General features: G+C 43.5%; 1 protein-coding gene across 1 annotated transcript in view; it reads right to left on the bottom strand.

Moving 5' to 3' along the window:
* RASGEF1C (RasGEF domain family member 1C) overlaps positions 1 to 10,411 on the bottom strand; it is a 95,105-nt gene extending 84,694 nt beyond the window's left edge. The window contains exons 1-3 of the mRNA XM_064521079.1: positions 10,328 to 10,411; positions 3,137 to 3,266; positions 1,181 to 1,580 (exon numbers count right to left, since the gene is read on the bottom strand). Coding sequence (XP_064377149.1) covers positions 1,181 to 1,222 — 42 coding nt within the window. The 5' untranslated portion in view covers positions 1,223 to 1,580; positions 3,137 to 3,266; positions 10,328 to 10,411. The remainder of the gene's footprint in view (positions 1 to 1,180; positions 1,581 to 3,136; positions 3,267 to 10,327) is intronic.
* Between the last annotated feature and the right edge of the window lie 7,508 nt (positions 10,412 to 17,919).

Here is a 17,919-nt window from a genome sequence, read left to right as displayed (position 1 = left end):
ATGTGTCTTTTTAAAGTTCACGTCCTTAGAAAGAGAAATGAAGTGACTGGGCCACCTGCAGAAAGAAGAGGTGTGAGACCTCAGCATACAGACTACAGGTTATTGCAAATGCTGGTGGAAAGCCACCTTTCTGAATAGGAGCACAGCAACCCCGTAGGAGAGCTATAGGGATGTCCTGAATGGACGGGACAGGACCGCCATCCCCTGTGCTGCTCCTTCGCTCTGCCGGCCCTCCGCGCAGGCCGGGTGAGCTGCAGCTGCTTAAAACCCAGCCAGGTTGGTCTTTAGAGAAACTGCCAGTGAGGACACGCTAATACAAGCCAGTTGCGAGGGCGTTTTGTGCACGTGTGTGGGGAAAACGGATCAAGCCCACAAATTCCTCTCGCGGAGGACAAGCAGCCAACACACAATAAGGATTTCTAGTCACTACAGGCCCCAGACCAGGTTTCTTGCACCCGATGACTCAAAGCTGAAACGCAGCTGTGCCATGCTTACCAACGCTTGGGCGCTACGAGGACTGTAAATTAGCTAAGCAGGGAGGATTAGGGAATTCTTGTAGCCCCAGGCCTGCTCAGAAGATAGAGAAATCTACTTGATTTTGGTGATATAAGTGATGCTGTATCTTTCAGCCACTATTTTTCATGTTCCTGCTTTCTGTTGTTGATCTAACCAGGGTCTCTAGAGAGCGAAGGCACTGGAAAGGTGAAACGTCGGAGGCTGCTGGGTATATTGCCTGAGCCTGGCTGCTGCTGCAGTGGATACCTGGGAGGCAGGACAGAGATGCTGATCCTTTCCTCCAGTTTCAGTTCAGCTGTGGTGGAATCTTATCTTAGAAGGATATAAATACAGAAGAGGTGAGGGAAGCACAAAAATCAATACAAGCAGGAACGATGTAGTTTGAGCCAGGTGGTGAGCAGCCTCACAGACTGATTCCTCAGTCTTTCTCATAAGTTCTTTCCTCTAAATGTTAACTTTTTTATTCTTAAAGACTCATCATAATTACAACCTCTGACTCAGACTTCCCCATCTTCATCTAAAAACAACACAGAAATAACATCAAAGGAATACCTAGTGTAGTCTTTCTCCCAGGACAGATGAAGGAAAAAGTTAACCCTAAATGGAGGATTCATCCAGTTTGAGAGGTCTCAAAGTGAAAATACAACTAGTCTAGCAAACTCACCTTATGGACAACATCCTTGCTTTTCTTATGCCTCATGGACATTTCAGAAGGAGTATGTAGGTCTTCTTCTCCCCCTCCAGTTCTACAGATCAGTGGTTTTCAGCTGTCCTTCATTGCCTCATTTTTTCTATCACCTTTCCAGGTGTTAAGCTGATAGCTGTGTGATTTCCAGGGATCTGCTTTGTCAAAAAGAGGAGGAACAGTATATTTGCTCCTCTCTGACTTCTGTTGTATTTCCCATCCTCAACCTGTTATTAAAGGTAGATTGTTCAGAGCTGGCTTCAACTTGTTCCTTAGATATTCCAGGGTAATCTTCGTCAGGCTTTGCCCATTTAACTTTGCCTTTTGTTTCTGCTGCCCCTTTGCAAGCATTTTTGTGTTGTTTCCTTAAGCTGTTCTCCTAGAAATACAGAATAGGGAAGCTTGCTGTAGAATTCAACTGATAACAGGTCAGTCACTGATTTTGGTCTTCATTTCATTTCATTTTAAGAATAAACGCTTTCTTAAAAGAAACAAAGTTACAGAACTATTGGATCCTGAACAAATCAGAGCAACGCCTTTTTTCCCCTGGTATAAGGCATCTGTCCAACATTTTATTAACTTTGCTAATTGCATTAAGCATCATGCAGTGCTGAACAGTCCTCAGCTGCTAATTCCCAGCTCGGTATAGTTTAGTTGACTGTTAAATGAGAAAAATCCATAGCAGGGGGAAAAAAGTCGTTTTAGAGCCACAGTAGCAAACAAACGATCATGCGTTTCTGAATTCTGATCAGCTTCTAACAAGGCTCGTATTTTATGAACTGCTAGAAGATGATGTTAGAACTTGCACAATAAATGTGATGTGCTTCTGAGCTGTTTGGGTACAAGTGAGATTGATTGATAGTTCTTACATCTTCAGACATTTATACAAGCAAGAAAAAATAGTTTTCCGTATGTGAATATTTTATGCAGATTTTTATGCAGATAGCTTGTATCTGCTCTTTCATTTTTTTACCTGTAGTATTACATATGAACACAATAATAGTCAGAATTTACATACACAAATTACCGGAAGGTCTGGGTCTGGCACTTGGGGAAGTAAATCCTGGCTGGAAGCCTTAGCAGTCTGATAACTTTTAGGCAACTATATGAAATGAAATAAGTGCTTGTCAAGGGAAAATGCATTGTTATGAAAACTGGAATTGTTATATTCTCAAATAAAAACATAGGCTGTGAAAAAGAGTTAACCAGAAGGTTCTCTCCTGCCACTTGTTTCTTTTCCCCTTTTCCTGGGGTGCAATCCTGTCATTCAGAAGCAGAAAGCTCAGGAAGCAGAAGCACCAGTACCATGCTGCAGATCTGGAAAAGCAGTAAATCAGCACTCAAAATGGGGTTTACAGATTTCGTGTGGCTCAGAGTGGTGGCTCTACCTGCAGGAATCCAACATGCATGTGCCAGAGGTGGATCTCATCCAGGATGCGGGTGCATCGCACACGTGAGGATTGGCTGTGCATGCATGGTAGTTTTGATGTGGGAGATGCTAGACTTTATACTTTTGGACTTGACAGTAGTTAAGATCTGAGTTCTTCTCCATAACAGGAGAAGAAACAAGGTTATAGGAGACTTATGGAAGAAGCTGCAGCTGCTTTGCAACCACTGACAGGCAGTGGTTTCCCGATGACATGTATCCACATTTTCCATTCCTTGTCTTAAGAAGTATGAGGACAAGGCTCAAAGTTCAACCTGATTTCAGCCATGTGCAATTTTTGCCGTAGGCTCCTCCAACTTAATTACTTTAACTCCATAGTGGGGAGACAGATTATCCCTCATCTCTGGTAAAATCTCTACCAGAAATTAATGTGGGTCAAGTTAGCATATAATATAGTCCTGGGTAAGAACATAGGCACCCTCTGTTGATATTTCTCCAACTTACAATATCATGTATCTTCAATTGCCATCAGCATGTGAAAATCTTACCAGGATGTCTCTCCGTCAGGGATCTGAGAACATGTTTCTCTTTTGACAGTGCTTGTGTGGAACGACCATTATTTCTGCCTTTTCCTCTTTGATCACCAGGGAACTCATTCTAAGGCCGGCTTGAAGAAAACTATATGGAAGGAAGCAGCAAAAAAAAAAAAGAAAAAAAATGCCAGTCAAGCTACTACTACTAATATTAGTTTGTATTAGTTCATATATGTTGTTTATTATTATTACTGTTTAAACATTAATTTCATTTCTTCAATAAAAATTGTATCTTTAAAGGACCCTTGCCTTGTCCGCTGTCTTTGTGACAGGCAGTAGAGATCTGTACCAATTACACGGCTGTTATTTAGTAAGTTCTGCAAAGTACCTTGATGCAGCAGCATTGTAAATTCTCAGTAGCAGCTAATTGTCTCATTTTAATTCATTTTTAATGAGACACCTCAGAGAATGAAGAAACAACATGAAACCACAAAAATGCAAGAATATTTTCAAGTTGGCCCTCCAGTTCCTCCTTATTTCTGCCTTTTTACAAAATGACTTTTTAGTATTAGCACACAAAGGTGCAGTCTCTTAGCTTGACCCAGCTGTATAACAGCATCGTTATCTGCCACATCACAGACCATCTCCCATAAGGCAAGGGAAGATGATGGTAGAACTGGTAAAATGCCATGGCTTCCATCTCCTGAGAGCTGCCATTGAAGGAATCCAGAGAGAACAGGCCTCCTCTCCTCGTATGTTCTGGGTCTCCATCATTTCTGTTTCATTAGGCAACTAAGCCACATTTGCTATGTTGCTGGCAGGCTGTAGAAGAAGAGGTAGGCTTGTCACTCATCAGGTATACGTTGTCCTCAGATAAGAATAAAAAAAGGTAGCGAATGGGAGTATTTTCTTCATTAGCTACTGGATCACTCCAATTTTTTTTTGTGACAGTGGGGGAGGCTTCCTCTGATAGTCACCAGCTTGGAACTAACCCTGTGAGCTCAGGCTACACAATAAGATACGGAATCTCTATGTAAAATTTCTGAAGATAACTGTTTCAGGCCAAATGCATGTAAATGAATAGCTATCCAGGAAGAAATTGCTCTAGTCAGTCAGTGGGATAAAGTTTCCTTAGTTAAGGTAGATTCCCACCTTCTTGACTGTCACTCACCCCGCTTAGGGCAGTTGAGGTTCTTCCACTATATCTTACTCTCATGTCTGTGGGCTGGTGTGGTCTTTATATGGTCTTGACTCTCAGCAGAAGTAAAGTGCCCTCCTGCTGTGAAGTCTGCCAAAGGTAAGGTTATCCTGTGTATGAAGACTGCAGCCACTAATTTGGAATACATTTTGCAACAAACATGAGATCATTTGGTCAAACTGGCTTTTCTGCAAAACCATTTATCTTTAGCATTTGTAAACCTGGGTCATTACCAAATCTACAGAAACATCTGTTAAAGAAATAACTTTTTAGCCAATGCCTTTCAGAATCACTTCAAAGCATCCTCCTTTTTCCTTAGGCCCACTTTCATGGATCAGCTTGAAGGATCTTAACAGAGAAAATGGGAAAATACAGGGTAATGAGGTTAAAAGTAAGGTTTTCTTTTGGTAAACACGTGTTCTTTTGTTAGCAACGTGACAATTTTTACCATCTGAGGACCGTCAGCAGTCACAGGGCAGATGGATCACAGTAACCACAGGAGTTGTCATCACAGGAGCAGCATCTCCAGTGGCCCCCCCAGTGACAATGGTTCGTAACCATCATGGTTGTGCTAAGCCCCATCCTAGCCCCTTGTTTTTCACGGCAATCTCCGTCTTTAGCTCTGACATCTTTACAAGAATTTGGCAAACAGTCAGGTTTATAGGAAGACCTGCAAGTTTCAGCTGTGGCTTGGAAGTAACTGTGGATGCTCTTGTACACAGAGCTAATGCTGTAAAATCACAGCTGGGCACCTCTGGTTACTGCTGGCCTGCCCAGGTGCCTTAGACTGCAGTCACTAACTTGTTTCAGCTGGGGAGAACTCTGGTCCAAGCTCAGTACCTTCAATCCTAAGCAGTATATTGATATTTTATACTATTAGTATGCCAACAAACTGCCTTTTTCTTATTACTTATTTTAGCCGCTTAATGCATAAAGGAGCTTTGCGCATATGGAGTAGTGAGACAAGGGGCTTGTTGATTCCAGTAGAAGGGCTCTTGAGCCTCTGGTATGGCCATGGTAGAGTGCCTAGCGCAAACACGTGGTTTTATCTTGCTCAGTTGCAAAACTTCCCTTGAAATTTGCTGTTCCTGGGAAATGCCCTCGAGAGAGGTCAGCTGGCTTCGTCCAGAGGGAGCTGCAAGGCTGCTGCATTTGTTTCAAACATGGGGCAAAGGGTCATGTTGCGACCATGGGGTCAGGGGGATGGTCACTTTTGGGAAATGAGCATGGATGTACTGAATCTACTATTACAGAAGAAAAAAACCAAATACTGTAGCACGTAACAGTCCTCTGTTGATGGAGAATATTTTGACAAGACCTCTAGGAAGCTTATTTTCTCACAGCAAACCAGTTTTCAGGCTATTTTTGTCCATGCTGTGTTTCATCGCTTTTTCTAAGATAGACCTTTTCCCTCCAGATGAGATCCCAGTTTCTTTCCAGACGTGGACAATGGTGCAGTTGAGGAGGGTGACAACAACAAGCTTCTTCTCAAACTACCACACAAAAGACTCCAGTCAGGGTATTTTCAACAAATACAAGCGCCGAGTGTGAGAGCTTCCATTTCCTGGCAGTGTTGCTCTACACAGCGTTTGCTCTGGAAGGAATCTATTACATCAGTGACCTCGGGGATGTGTGTTGAGATGGTTTAATCAGGGTTGAGATGGTTTAATCAGGGTTGAAAATCACAGTACAGAAGGGGGCTTCAGTTCTTTTGGCGGGACACAATGTACCCAGTTTGGGAGCCCCTAAGGAATGTCACTGCTATTAGAGACGTTCTTTAGCTCATCCTGGTCCAGTGATGGCCCTGATTCAGCAAAGCACGTCTTAAACTTTAATTTCTTCAATTAGACTTAAATATGTGCTTTGGGCTGAGCATATGCCACAATGCCCACAGAAAATCATAGCACTGTTCAACAGGTAATTTGTTTTGGCCAGTGAATCCCTCTGGAGATAGACATTTTGTCGTATTTCCCATGCTCCTGTCTGCTGCTTGGATCTCCTTGTTGACTTTACTCTTACATTGCTAGGCAGTCTTGCAAGGCACAGCACTTTATTATTTATTTGTACGTCATCAAGTACAAACGAGGCTGCAGTTTCTATAGGTCTTGTAATACCAACAATTACAAGAGGAATGGATTTAAGCCCAGGCTTTATTGTCTTCTTAAACAGAAGCCTATATTTAGAGCCCTTATCTTTCTTGTGTTTTCCTCTGTGTGAGAAATGGGTCTTTACTCAGCGCAGCTTGCTTTAGATCCCCACGGGGCAAATTATCTGTGGGTGAAATGACATCTATTTGAAAGGAATGATATTAAGTGAGAAGTAAAGATTAAAATGTCTGGAAAACTTTTTAAGACTTCAGCTGACATTTTGAGTAGCGCCAAGGTTGTGGTAAGGTGATAGAAGCAGCGTTCCTGTGCGACTCGAGAAGCTATGGAAGAGCAGCATGTTTCTGCAGTAAGTTAATCTGCTGATAAGAACTGAAAGTAGTGGTCGGTTTGAGAGCAAGTTCAAGGGAAAGCTCAGCCCAGGCTATGAATTGACTGCTTCTGTAACAGAGAATGAGGTTCAAAAAGAAGTACTTTATGGAGGCAGGTAATGGGCAAGAGGCTGGGCCAAAGCCCACTGTGATCCACCAGTGTAAAACTGATACCGGGGGGAACAGATTCAGGCTGATCATCATCAGTAAGATTCAGTGAACACTGGAATTGGCTACTTAATTGCGTGAGACTTGTAAGAGAAAGATGAAGGTGTATCTAAGTCATTATCCAAAGGCAAGTTCTAACACTGCAGGATAAATATTTTGCTGAAGGGTCTTTCTTAGGTATCAGGTTTTTATCTGAATTCTGTCTACTGCATTCCTAGGAGGAGGAAGAAAGCCTGCGAGAGCGAACCGTCACCAAGCAAAGGAATAATACATGCTTGATTGACAGTCAGGTACTCTTTGTTTTAAATTAGATTTTTCAAAAGGGTAGGGCCAAGGGCTTTCCCTTGTAGAAGATCAAGGGTCACATCCTTTACGGGTCTAGCACAACTCAGTTTTACTGATTCCTTTGTTGATTTATAGCAGCTGAGTGTCTCCACCAAAAAGATAGAGCAGACGTGGAATCAGGAGCACACCCATGCCTGATCCAGTCGTGAAATAAAACATGATTCACACCCCAAGCAGAAGCGGAATGCAAAAAGCAAACAGAAGACAGGGTGAAATGTAATTACATTTCCTTAATTGCAGATGAAAAAAGAAAGAAGGTGTAACATTAAAAATTGTTCATTAGATTCTTTCTCTTTAAAAACCTGTAAACCATGAAGGCAGGCTTTTTGCTGAATCCTGCTTTTTTGGCAGAAAAATAAATATTGTTGTAGGAATCATTGGAACATACCTCCAATTAAAATCTTCAAGCAGAAATGTATTGCTAATGTAAGCTATTAAGCTGAGCTGAAATACATAGATCATATTTAAACTGAAAGGTGGTAAATAATCCATTGCTCTTATGTGATTTCCATTGGCAGAAAAGGAAATAACGTAGAATTATGATAAACGGTGTAGCCAATAACGGAGGCTGTGGTTTGTGTCCCTGAAGGAGACACCACCCAAAAGCGGTGAGTAAAGAAAGTAGTAAAGTAAATAGAGTAGTAGCAAGACTGAAAATGCAAAACTGATGTTGTAAACCACAGGTTTGCATGTAGAGACTTCTCATCTAATGACTAAAATTCCAGTACGCAGGAACGGCAGGGTTAGTGAAGCTTCAGCTAACCTGACAGCGTGATTTGTTGGCATTTAATCCTGCTGTGTGACAGGCAGGTAGGTAGGTGTATGCATGTGTGTAGTGGTGCATGGGCTGTTCTCCATTTCAGCCCAAAATGGAAGGTGACAGTTTACTTTAATTAGTTTTAACTGGTTCAAATTATGTAAACATTAATTTCACACTTATGGGTTGAGATAATAGATACTGTCAAAAGAAAAATTAAAAGAAAAATGTGTGCACAAGAGTAGAAAGAGTTGCTGCTCAGCAGCACAGAAGAAAACTCTCGGCAGAGCTCTGCAAGGGAGATACAGCAGCCGCCTTGACCAGGCATTACCCCATAGGAGCGAAGTGTTTTCTTAGCGAAAACAGAAAGCAATTTTTATTTTTGCCACAAAATATATTTGTGCTTACTATCTGTGATAGAGTGTGTATGACTTCAGAACCAGCAGAGTAATATTGTGTGTCCAAATATCAAGTTGCAAACAACAATTTATTTCCCTTTCCCATCAGAACATACTCTATTCTGACTAAAGCATAATTTTAAAGCTCAGCTCTCATGCTGACTCTGAAAGCTTCTATTAAGAAAGAAATCTCCCAGATAACAGAAAATTGTCCTAGTCCCTATTGTCCCTGTTCTCTTGCATCTCAGTCTCTCAACGTCCATCCATGAGTTTAACCAAGCTCATCATTGCTATAACAGAGCATCTTTAAAGGAGGTTTTAAAAGGCCAACAATTTCCAGCGGTGTCCCTGTCCCCCTTCCTCCACTGTTGTCTCTTTTCTTCCCTTGTTTCTGGGAATCAGTTATCACTGCAGGTAAGCTCTGGTAAGGAGACAGGTCTTGCACTGAGTTTGGAAGGTGTCGAGATTTGATACCATTTTGATCTCTTGTAGCAATATATCCTGCAGCCAAAGGATATATTTGGATATATTGCCTTCCTGGAAGGAAGGATATTGCCTTCCTGGAAGACTCTGACCTGGACTCTCATCGCACAGCGGTGGCCTGTTACGCCTTGTGGATTAGAGGTAACATTTGGTCTTGAATGCAAAAAGCTAGTTCCTGAAACAAGCCCTGGGAGCAGCTCATTATCACGCCAGGACTGGCCACAGGAGCAATCGCTGCAGTTCCCCATTTTCTCACGTCAGTACCCGTGCTGTGCTCTGCTGAGCGCTCCCACAGCGCTGACTGCGCGGCGCTTCGGGCTGCCCCACAGGGACCTCAGCAAAGTGGACCTGAGCTGCTCCTAAGAGCCTCTTCACCGCCTCACATCCCCACAGCGTGAGACCGTTCAGAGCAACAGTTTTTCTTAGAAAGACATTTTGTTGGTCAACATATTTCCAGGAGGTTCAGACAACAGTGAAGAGGCTAAACTGGGACTTCTGAACCAAACCTACTCCATCCTTGAAGCTGAAATCTCCTGGCAGCAGTAGCCCGGCCCCAGCTCGTCCCAGCCGCAGCAAGGCAGCCAGGCCTGCACGCGTCCCCTTCCCTCCCCGGCTCTGCCCTGCTCCTGCTTTTCCCTAGGAGGGAATCCTGGACCCTAGGCTCTTTTACAGAAAGATGCATATATACAATAGAAAACAGAAGGAGAGCAGACAGCCTCATTCCATTTCTTTCTGATTTAGTCATCCAGGGAGTTAGTTATACTTACGAAGTGGTAGTAAACATTGTTATCTCCGTGTACCAGGTGGGTGTGAAATATAACTTGAAGGACACACTCTCAAAGCTATTATTGGCTTGCTTTGTGTTGCAGACTTTCCTAATGGAGCTGAATTAACTTCTGTGTACTATATCACAGAAGGAGACTGGGTTTATTTAATATCCAAAGATGCCAGCCCAGACAAGAGGCAACACAGCCCTCCATCAGCAGATGGAGAGGAAAAATACAGTCCAGTTCTCTGGTGTATTTGTTTTAACATCTTTCATTGCCAGCATTCAATTAGTCAGCGAAGTTAATCTTTAGCTAGAGCTCTTTGTCAGGATTGTGTTTCCTTCCTCCTTTCTGCCAGAGTTCCCTGTACTTGCAGCCTTGAGCTTGTACATCTGCAAAGGTAGGGACTGACCTGGGGGCGAATGCAAAGTTGTCCCCTCCTCCCCCAAATTCCACCTGGGTGAGCAGACGGTGCACCAGACCGTGTTAGGATATCGCCACTGCTGCCCTATTTTCCCACTGACCCATGCCTAATTCAAAATAGCAACAACCCAAGCCAAAGCAACCACTAATGATGTTATAATTGCTCTTAAATTTCAAGCTGGGGAACTCACCTTAGTCATGTCATTTCCTGTGCTGAAATCGCATTGCCGCAGACGCACTGCCCGCACCAGTCAGAACTAGCTTTCACGGCATTTTCAGGCAGGTTTACTGCAGCCCGAAGTTGTCGGGAGAGACAGCAACTCCTCCAGAGCAGAGACGCTTAAGAAAAAAAAAGGGCATGAAAAGAACAGTCATATTTCACACATGAACTCATTTCTTTTGAAGATGAAATAATAAACTTGAGAAAGAAAACTCCAGATTGTGAACTTTAGATCTCTTCCCAGCAGAATAGCCTTATCTTGCTCCAGACTGAATACAGGCAGGAGAGACCAGTGCAGCCTGAGATGCGATTACTTCTTCTCCTTTTGTTAGGAGAAAGTTATGGGAAAACCAAGCCAGGAAAGATGATTTGTGTATGTATTAGTCAGCCAAAGAACTCGTACTCTTGCAAAACAAAACCACCAACAACAGGCTCTCCGAGGAACACATTAGGGAACGTAAAATCTGGAGACCAAAGACAAGTTGGGATGAGGGGGAATACTTGCTTCCCCTTAACGTGAACAAACTGTTCAAGTCCGTCACACCACCAGTGTGCCACGTTGAGATCCACGATGTAGCTCTGAACGAGCAAGTCTGCACTGAGCATGGTACAGCATCCTGCGAGGGCATCGCCTCGTCCGCGCAGGGCTGGGCAGCAACGTAGCTCACGTCAATGCCACACTAACTACCGAAGCTGGAGAGCTGCTGCCTGTGGAGCTACCTCAATCAAAATCAGGTGAAATATCTGCAGCGCACTTGATTGCACAATATAGACTTGTGGCTTTATGTCTCAGAAATGCATTTGGGGGTTTATTTTCTCTGGTGCTTTAGAAAAGTAAGCACTGCAGGACGTTGCTGGTTACACACAATTGCAAGGCATTTAGCAAAGGGAAAGGATTTTAAAAAGCTATTTACAAGACTTTGTTACAGGCCATCTAAGGAAGAAGAATAACTGGACTATGAAATAACCAGTCGATGTAAAAGGCTATGGAGAGGCCAAAGTCCTAGTAATAGGAGATTTTATCTATCTGGACAAACTAGGAAAGACCATCAAGGAAAATGAGATTGGAAGTCTGTTTGGTCTTGGTGCCGGATTGTGTTTTTCAAGCTGAAGAAGTGTATCCAACAGGGAATGGAGCAGTGCAAAATTTGATCAAGCAATAAAGGGGCTAGAAGTGAAGCCATAATAGCTGGGCAGGGTGGGCAGAACAAAGCTCAGCCTGGGCAGATTGAAGGAAAAGTGCACCAGGAGAGAAAAACACATCGCTCAGAACAGTAGGCAGGCAGGCAAACTAGTTTTTCAAAGTACGTTATTCTGTTCTGAAAGGCATCAGCTCCCAACAACATTGAAAACTTTTGTCTGCGTTGCCTGCTGAGTCCAAGGTAGGGATTAATCTCCAAACAAGACTTGCTGGCTCCAAGGGGCTGCTGCTCTGAGGATGAACAGATGAGCAAAGAGGCAAGGAAGGGATCTAGCATTTCAGCCAGGTGGCAAGAGCCACTTTGCAGCATATGGCATACACTAAGAGGTTTATCTTCTGTGAGGAGGATGTATAAATTGTCTGCAAGCTACACTTGCCATGCTAAGTCAGATGGTTTTTCCGAGGCATCCTGGAAAAACACCCCCCGGCTCAAACCAAACAAAGCATTCGTGGATGCCTTGCAGGTAATTTGGAGAGCAAAGGCGAGGTGCACACCAGCGGGATGGGGCAAAATGCGCGGGGAAGTTTGTCAGAGAAGCTGCCAGAGGCGGACAGACGTGACAGCAAAGGAGGGCAGTTACCGGAGGAGGTCCTGCTGGGCACCGGCCTCAAACGTGGGGCAGTGGAGAGCAGCAGCGAGCAGCGGCCTGGCTGCGCAGCTGGGGCAGCCGTACCGAGGCCTCCCCGGCGGCTGCCCTCAGGCTTCCCCCTGCCCGGGGGCTGCCCAGCACCTGCCCCCCGGCCCCTTCAACACGGTGATTAATACGCCGAGAACAAAGCGAGCGGCCGGGATAATTACCCAGCGAGTCAATTGGCTGGCGGAGTTCATTACGCAGGGAGCCAAACGAGTGGCAAAGCGAGTGACTGAGGCAGAATAAAGAAACATGTGGCAGTGACAAATGGCAAAACAAGTTCCTCAGACAGGGGGTCAAGCGGGCTGGACACTAGATGCATTTTGCAGGAGGAGGAGCTGGCACGGTGTCAGCAGACGCTTGCTGCGGCTGCAGCACCACGTCGAGCGCGGCTCCGGGCTCCGTGGGAACTCGCAGCCCCTCTTCTTCTGCTGCAATTCCCCTTGCAAAGGGGAGGAAAGGCACAGGCTCCGGCAGAGAGGCTTTGCTATCGCGCACACACTCAACGGCCACGTATTAACGGGAAGCCAGAGAGGATTTATTTCTCCTGGCTGCGAGTATGACACATTTGGAGGGCTTAGTGAGGGAAGATGGCACAGAGCTTTGAGAACCCTTTGAGAAAGGTTACACACTTCGTTTCCATGTGTTATATTACAAAAATAGTAAGAGCTCTCACGTGACCTGCAAAGGGCAAAAGGGAGACAGATAACTGTGGCCTTTTAATTCTTCACAATTTATAAGCAAACCCTGAAGCGGGAAGATTCTCAAGTGTTTGGTTTTGTTCCTTGCTTGTTCCTACATTGGATATCCTGCATGGACATCACAGCTAGAGACCAAAACAGTTACAATAACACTAGAAAAAAAGGAACCAAATTTGAGCTATTGAAAAAAGAATGTTTAATCCTGCTCTCTGTAATACCTTGGCTTTCATTAACATTTACTTAATTCTGCTGGCCAATCGGTGCTGTTGGACAATGGAAGGCTTTTAGAGAACATCTATAGTGAAAGCTCAAGTGTCTATAATAATGCAATTTTACAGCCAAGTTTTCTAGTAAAATAAAAAAAAATGGAAGTCAACTTTCCTTAACTTTCTGCAAAGATAGTTTTTCCAAACAATCCTAGTGTTTTCCATAAAAACTCCATTCTTTACATATGACATTTTCTAGCCTTGCTCTTGCATTTTATTTGAAAGCAACATGCTTATTTTGGGATGAGTTATGCCACTACAGTCATGAGATTCAAAAAAACCAAGGAGGAAAGAAAGACGAAGAAAAGCAACCCCAAAACACTAGGCTGTTTAGAACAAAGGAAAACAAAAAACAATAGCAAAGAATAAACATGGTACGTGAAAAATAAATCCTTTCTAGGTCATGCTTAAATTTGCAGTAATGGCCTTCTTGTCAAATTATCTCAGGGGAGCTTGAGATTAGCATGCAAAAGCAGTGTGATACAAACTAGAGCAATAATACTTGTTTTATTTAGCAGACCATTTTCTCCAAAGGAACTAAATATCAGAATTTTGAGGCATCTGGCTTTTATTTTTTTTAAAGGAAGCTCAGTCATGAAGAGCTCACTGTAATTAGCAGCTAGTCAAATAATATGCAATTCCTTCCCATATTTACTCAGCAGTGTGTACTTCCATCATGGAAAACATTACACTGACCCTAACCATCTCCTCCCATAGACTGGCTCAGGAGCTCATTTCATGTTCCGCTCTTGGATCAGTCAGAAATAAATCTGACAAAGCACGTTAAAAAGTAAGCATAGGGTACTCTGAAATCTGCACCTGAAAACATATTTAATAAACAAGATAGAGAGTGTGTGGGGGGGGGAAGACGTAAGCATTTGATGTGCAAGTCTGATGTGCAAGTGTGGTGAGGTCATCTAAGGTTTGTTGCTGCTGTTTTGGAGCAGCAGGGTGGAGTTTTGACAAGTTTGGGGAGTTGTTAGGGATCGTGGCTTTTACGGTGTGCCGACGTCCCAGCGCGTGGGGAGTACCTTGGTATTGCTGCTGCCTGTAAACCCTGTATATAATACCCTGTATACCAGGGTACAAGGAGACTGCCCTTGGCATCACTTCAGGCTGAGAAAACTGAAACAAACCCTCTGAATTAACCACCATCTCTAATAATAGTCTGACTGCCACTAAGTTCTTGGACCTCCTTGAAATTCCTCTGACTTTTAAAGCTGGTCAAGGCTTTGCAGGTGCCTTGGGAATAGAGAACCCAGCCTGGACATTGCTGCTAGAGGAAAAGAGCCTCAGCAGGGAGAACAGAACAGAAACAAAACACCCCGATGGGTGGGAACTACTTGCACCCACTTAACGCAGTGACCAATAGTTACAGGGGGCAAGCAGTGGAAAAATCATGCCCAAAGACTAGTTAAGGCATTTACCAGCCAGACCAGGACACAAGACAGCTGCTGAAAACCTGTCTTTAGAGCTAAAATTGGCACCTACAATGAATACAGAGTTACCTGTTTTCATCCTGGCATTCAAATGCCGCTTTTTGGAAATGTAAGTCCCGTATATTAATGTGGTTTGATGAGCAGTTCTTCCCTGCTCAACCACGGCTGCTTTCGTTATCTGCCGTCCATCTGTACCACTGGTATGCTTGGCTCTTTTACAGCGTTGATCATGTCTGATTTAACATGCCAGGTTACATTAACAGCTCTGACACCCAAACGGCCACACAAGTCCTGAAAAAGCAGTAGGGCTGCTTTGCTGTTGTTACGCATTATATATCCCCCCTTGTTGTCACTAAGTCCAACCTGAGAAGCACGGCTAGGGTGAGACCATCAGCCGCCGAGCACCCGCGGGCATCACGGCAGCCAACAAAACTGATACTTGCGGCCAGCTGACCAGCAGCACAAAGACATGCAGAGTTTGCAAAGTTTCTGGGCACCCCTCCTCCCTCCAGTAAGTCATACCAGGGACTTCTCTGTGCAAGGAATTAGGAAGAGGAAAAAAATAGCTTTTCCTCTGGCTTCCAACTTAATGAAAAGCTTTAAAGTTCAGTGAATTCTAAGAATGTAACCTTTGGGGCTCTTGCGAAGAACAATGAAAATAAGAAAATCTAATGTTTCTCATATAAAAATGTCATTTCAACTGTTAGAAATTTCAGATTTTGGTGGAAACAAACAGGAGGTAGCTCGCAGTCTTGTCAGACTGCTATAAGATTAAATAGTCTATTAATCAGAAATCAGATTAACAACACTTTGTTAAAGCTAATTATGTGAGGAAAGCCAGTCTCTTGCTGAACTGCCAAAATATTGGATAATTTTTTTTCTTATTCATTGCACCATTTTAGACCAAATGTTTTGGCAGCTTAATTGGAGGCAGGTGGTGCCATTGCCATAATTGCATAGAAGTCCTCATATTCTGTCATCATGCTTAATTAAAGCTGTTGATTCAGCATCAAAGAGAAGCATCCTGGCCAGCCAAATATTCCAGCAGCCTTTATGGGAGATGCAATGCACCTTTAGATGGGAAGTACTTGGTTTAGAGGATGCCAAGTATTTATTTCAGGTTTGGGAAATTACTGCCTTCTCTAGTAGGGAATAGTTAAATTAAACTGAAAGCCCTCAACTGCAAATGAAACCCAAACCTGCTGTAGTCAATGGCAAAGTTCCCATTGACTTAATTGGGAGCAAAACTTTGCTGGCTTTCCTGAACAGAGCAAGACTGATTTTTTTCAGGATGAGTGTGGGACAACTCCAGAAAATTAACTGAGATGAGAATTTGGCTCGTTAATCCTACAGTTGGGCTGTCTTCAGGCCAGGGGAAGCAAGAGCTGAACATGGTTTGTGCGACACCTCAGCATCGCAACCGTCAGCTGCCTCTGCTCTAGCAGGACATAACACTTCTCTCACCAGGTCCCACCAAGACTTATGCTGAGGTTGGAAGGAGACTGGCCATCTTCAGTTCAGGGTACGGCAGAATATAAACACGTCAAGAGCCTACAGTTGCCTCACCCACGCCGCTATTCATTCACCTCGAGGTTTGAAAAAAAGCTTTAGCAAGCTTCAACTGTTGTTGGCACCTTCATAGATCTCAGTTCCAGTGGGATGTCAACCAGGGCAGACCTCTCCAGTTTAAACAGTCCCAAAGCTTGTGTTGCGCCAGCTGGTACAAATGACAAATTTGTCTTATGCCAGCTAAACGGCTGATTATGAAGAGTGACAGAGCAAGTGTAGGTGGCAATGTTACAGTCTGTACATCCCAAGGAGTCGAATATCCACTCAGCCTCAGATGGTCCATCTGGGCTAGGGGAAGTACACCACAGCACGTAGAGGAGTGGCTCAACCAGCATCACATCCAGCCATTTCCAACACCCCAGACTGAACTCCATACAGACTGACTTGGGGTAAAACCCAGAATAAGATCTTTGAACACATAGCTGCACTTCAACAGATCCTGAAACAGATATATGAGATAACAGATACCTGCATTTTTAAGCCTTTTCCCCTCTTTACTATTTCTACCATCCCTGTTTTTTCACCCACATGAGTTATCTTATCGTTGCTCACCTTAGACTGAGCTCTGGGGGCCCAGCATAGCTCCAGTGTGAGGAACTCCCTCCGATCAGGGAACAGTGCTTCTAACATCAGAGACCTGTTAATCCAAATCAGTATGGACTGTAAGAAAGTCCTTTAAGCATCACATTTCCTTTTAACCTTCTCACTTATCCTAAAGATCTTACTGCCCATCAAAAGTTAGTGACAGGACTTGATTTCCCATCTGTGCTTGCTAATTTCTTGTTGATCTTGGAGGTCTTAGGCCTTTCAATCCAGATAGCTTTTCTAGGGGGAATGGGGCTAAGCTAACATCTCTCAAAGAACAGACTAGGGAAATCACTTGGGAAAATGGTCAAAAGTGCCCCATTTCCCATGACTCTTTGGTCATTTGGGGAACAGTTTGAAGAAATCAGTGCTATGCTCCCCTCTGCTTTTTCTGAATGTGGAGCCCAACTCCTGCATACATATTAGAGGCAGATCTTTGGTAGATCAGCTACCAACCTAAAAGATATTTTGATTTCCCTGTGTTGGGATATTTCTGTGACCCTAATTCTGCTGCTACAAAACCAATAGGAGCTCAAGTTCTTATCAGAAAAAGAATCAGCATTTTCCCAGTTCATCTGGGCACAGTACTGGGAAGAATAAGTTGCAGTGTAATCAGTCATACATTTAATCCCATATCTAATGTATGTAGCAGCTTTAAAACCTTGTGGCTATTATTATATTTAATGCCAATAACCTAGTAATAATCTTATTACAGCTGCAGCTCCAATGAAATAATTAGTATGTCACAAAGTCTTGTAAAGTGCAATCAACTCAACAGCCTGAGCAGAGATATTGCAGATTATCAGATTTTAGGTTGTTTTCCTTTCACAGAGCTAATAAATCCTGAAAGGTATTAAAAAAGCCCAACAACAAATAAAGATTATGAGACTATAAAAGATCTTATTTATTTAAGATATTTTCATAACTAAAAAAACAAGTATGTGCTGGCCCTTCGGGTAAACTCCAGAGGCTGCAATGAAAGACAAATCTCATAAAATGAATCCCTAGACTTTCAAGTTCTCAAGAGGTGGCACAAGGTTGTCTGACAACATTTACCTGAAATGAGTGCTCAGCCACACTGAGAAGCAAGAGTCAGGCTTCAAACCAAAACTCACGTTGCTTTTCTATAGGGAGCGGGGATGAGAGGACAGGATTGAGCAGTTGCTAGAG

Source organism: Dromaius novaehollandiae, chromosome 15 (genome assembly GCF_036370855.1).
Source record: "Dromaius novaehollandiae isolate bDroNov1 chromosome 15, bDroNov1.hap1, whole genome shotgun sequence".
Classification (NCBI taxonomy): Eukaryota; Metazoa; Chordata; class Aves; order Casuariiformes; family Dromaiidae; genus Dromaius; species Dromaius novaehollandiae.
The sequence above is the reverse complement of the archived record's forward strand: the minus strand, read 5'-3'. Positions and strand labels throughout refer to the sequence as shown.